This window comes from Notothenia coriiceps, unplaced genomic scaffold, assembly GCF_000735185.1.
Source record: "Notothenia coriiceps isolate Sejong01 unplaced genomic scaffold, NC01 NC01_scaffold00000339, whole genome shotgun sequence".
In the NCBI taxonomy this organism is placed as follows: Eukaryota; Metazoa; Chordata; class Actinopteri; order Perciformes; family Nototheniidae; genus Notothenia; species Notothenia coriiceps.
The window spans coordinates 16,787,550-16,790,220 of record NW_011333040.1 but is presented as its reverse complement, the minus strand read 5'-3'; the positions used below and the strand labels follow the sequence as shown (position 1 = coordinate 16,790,220).

The window sequence follows — 2,671 nt, the reverse complement described above, 5'->3', positions numbered from 1 at the left end:
AATTATGCGGATTGGCCCATTTCCGAATTAAATATATATATATATATATATATAATGTTTTAATTTTGATGCATTCAAGTGTTATCAAAGCTGGTAACGGTGCAGCTAGCTTTAATGACTTTGTATACCGCAGGGTAGCTTGTGAATTTACTCCAGGTGTAACTAAAGTCTGATTTAAGTGCTGATTATATTTTTCATCATTAATCCAAATATATATATAACGTAACTTAAGGTATTAAATAAATATAGTAAAAGTAAACTTTTTACGTTTTGAATTGTGATTGCAAAACATTGTAATACTCAAGCAAAGTACAAATCCCTCAAAATTGTACTCAGGTAAGTACTTGAGTACATGTACTTAGTTGCTTTACACCACTATGGTTCTCCTCAGTGTGTGTGTAGCTCTCCTCACTCTGTCTTTTGTTCTCCTCAGTGTGTGTGGCTCTCCTCACTCTGTCTATGGTTCTCCTCAGTGTGTGTGGCTCTCCTCAGTGTGTGTGGCTCTCCTCACTCTGTCTATGGTTCTCCTCAGTGGTGTGTGGCTCTCCTCACTCTGTCTATGGTTCTCCTCAGTGTGTGTGGCTCTCCTCACTCTGTCTATGGTTCTCCTCAGTGTGTGTGTGGCTCTCCTCACTCTGTCTATGGTTCTCCTCAGTGTGTGTGTGCTCTCCTCACTCTGTCTATGGTTCTCCTCAGTGTGTGTGGCTCTCCTCACTCTGTCTATGGTTCTCCTCAGTGTGTGTGTGGCTCTCCTCACTCTGTCTATGGTTCTCCTCAGTGTGTGTGTGGCTCTCCTCACTCTGTCTATGGTTCTCCTCAGTGTGTGTGGCTCTCCTCACTCTGTCTATGGTTCTCCTCAGTGTGTGCAGGCTGTGGAGGAACTGTGCCCGCAGGGTGCTGAGGACCCAGCAGCAGCTGGACTGGGTGTCCGCCTGCGGACCGTCCAACCCGAAGAACCATGCTCTTTGCAACATGCTGGCCGAGGAGGTGGAGGTACGTCATGAGCAGCTGTTTGACGTTAAAAGCGAAAATAGACTGACCATGGGACACACTTTCTCAGCAGCAATAACTCACCATTCTTTTATACATGTTTTTCAACTGTGCCATCCTGACTTGACAATGCAATTCTTTACACTGCAGCAGTTCAACTTTGGTTACTTTAGCAATAATACTGCTATTCTTTTTTTGTACTTCGTAAACAAATTTCAACAAATATTACAATTATTACATTTTGACACAATTAATCATGAGATCAGTTTATCATCATATATGAATTAACACTGATATATATATTTATATATTTTCTTTAAGGGCCTGGTTTTTTTGTACTATTTCATATGTATTTGTGTTAAATGATGCACTATAAAGCATTTTCTCATAACATATTTCTTCTTTCTTTTCTTAAAATGATTGTGTCTGTCTTTAGAATGGGAGCAACTGTGACAAAACCTAAATTCCCCTGGGATCAATATTATATACTGATTCTGAAGACCTATAATTGGCACATTACAAAGTTAAAGATAATAGTTTGTATGATACACATTCATATGGTAGTATTGTTTTTGAAGATTTGCTTAACATGCAATGATACTAAGCCAGAAATGACCTCTTCTGTTATCTTTTGTTGGCAAACCTGAAAATGTGTCCTTGAGTGGAGGTGCTAATGTTTTTATCCCTTTAAGAAAGTTGTTGGTGATGTATTGCGTTTTGACAAATGCTCTTTCCTTCTGATTCTTTTCAGAAAGTGTTTCTCCTGCCCAAAACGGTGCTGGCTCTGGTAGACTGCGAGGCCTTCAATGGACAAGCGTATTGCTACAGACAAAATAAACGTTAGTATTAGACAGTGCTGTTGGAATTCATTACATTGTGTTCATTTAACGATATGTTGTAGAAATAGAAGAATTCTCTCTACTCACATTCACATGCTAGAAGTGTTATGCACATGTGTTTAAAATCTGACAGATGGATACATTTGTAACTGAGGTCAGCTTAACAACTATTAACAGCTTTGGGCCTTATGTTCAAGATCGTTCACAAAGATGGATATTTTACAGAAAATACTTAATTCCCTGAAAAACCCCAGAACCTCACCTCAATGATATGAATTCTAAAATGCATACATATTGCACATCCCAAGTCAATCAGCATGTATTAAAGGTTTCTTTCGGAGTTTCTTTATAGCCACAATAAGTAGTGATTAAGTTTATTTCCCGGTTTCTATGGTTACCTGTAGTGTAATATACCTTATACATGGATTTAAATCAGTGGTATAACTTTTCACTCGAATATACATATATATATATATATAGATACAACACAGTAAAAAGGATAAGAATCATCATGAACTTTCTAATAAACATGTTTATTTTTTTCTCCACTACTCAGAAGCCAAAATGAGGCGCCACAGTCTGGACCCATTTGAAGAAGTGAACCGGTTCTTCCCCAAAGGCTGTGACATCATGGGTGTGGTCGCACCGGGCATAGTCAGTGAGTGTTCCTCTTTTCTGTCTTTTCATTAGGGTTGGGAACCGAAACTCGGTACCCATACAAAATACACAATTTCGGTTCTGCTTAACGGTTCCTAAACGTGGTAGACTAACCCTTTTACTATTGCAAAGAAAGCCTACATATCTGCACGGACGTAGGCTAAGGCTACGTAGCTATCTGTAAG

General features: G+C 38.9%; 1 protein-coding gene across 1 annotated transcript in view; it reads left to right on the top strand.

Annotated features, from left to right (window-relative positions):
• fbxo22 (F-box protein 22) overlaps positions 1–2,671 on the top strand; it is a 9,342-nt gene that overhangs the window by 883 nt on the left and 5,788 nt on the right. The window contains exons 2-4 of the mRNA XM_010773288.1: positions 861–993; positions 1,742–1,829; positions 2,386–2,487. Of these exons, the coding sequence (XP_010771590.1) occupies positions 861–993; positions 1,742–1,829; positions 2,386–2,487 (323 nt within the window). The remainder of the gene's footprint in view (positions 1–860; positions 994–1,741; positions 1,830–2,385; positions 2,488–2,671) is intronic.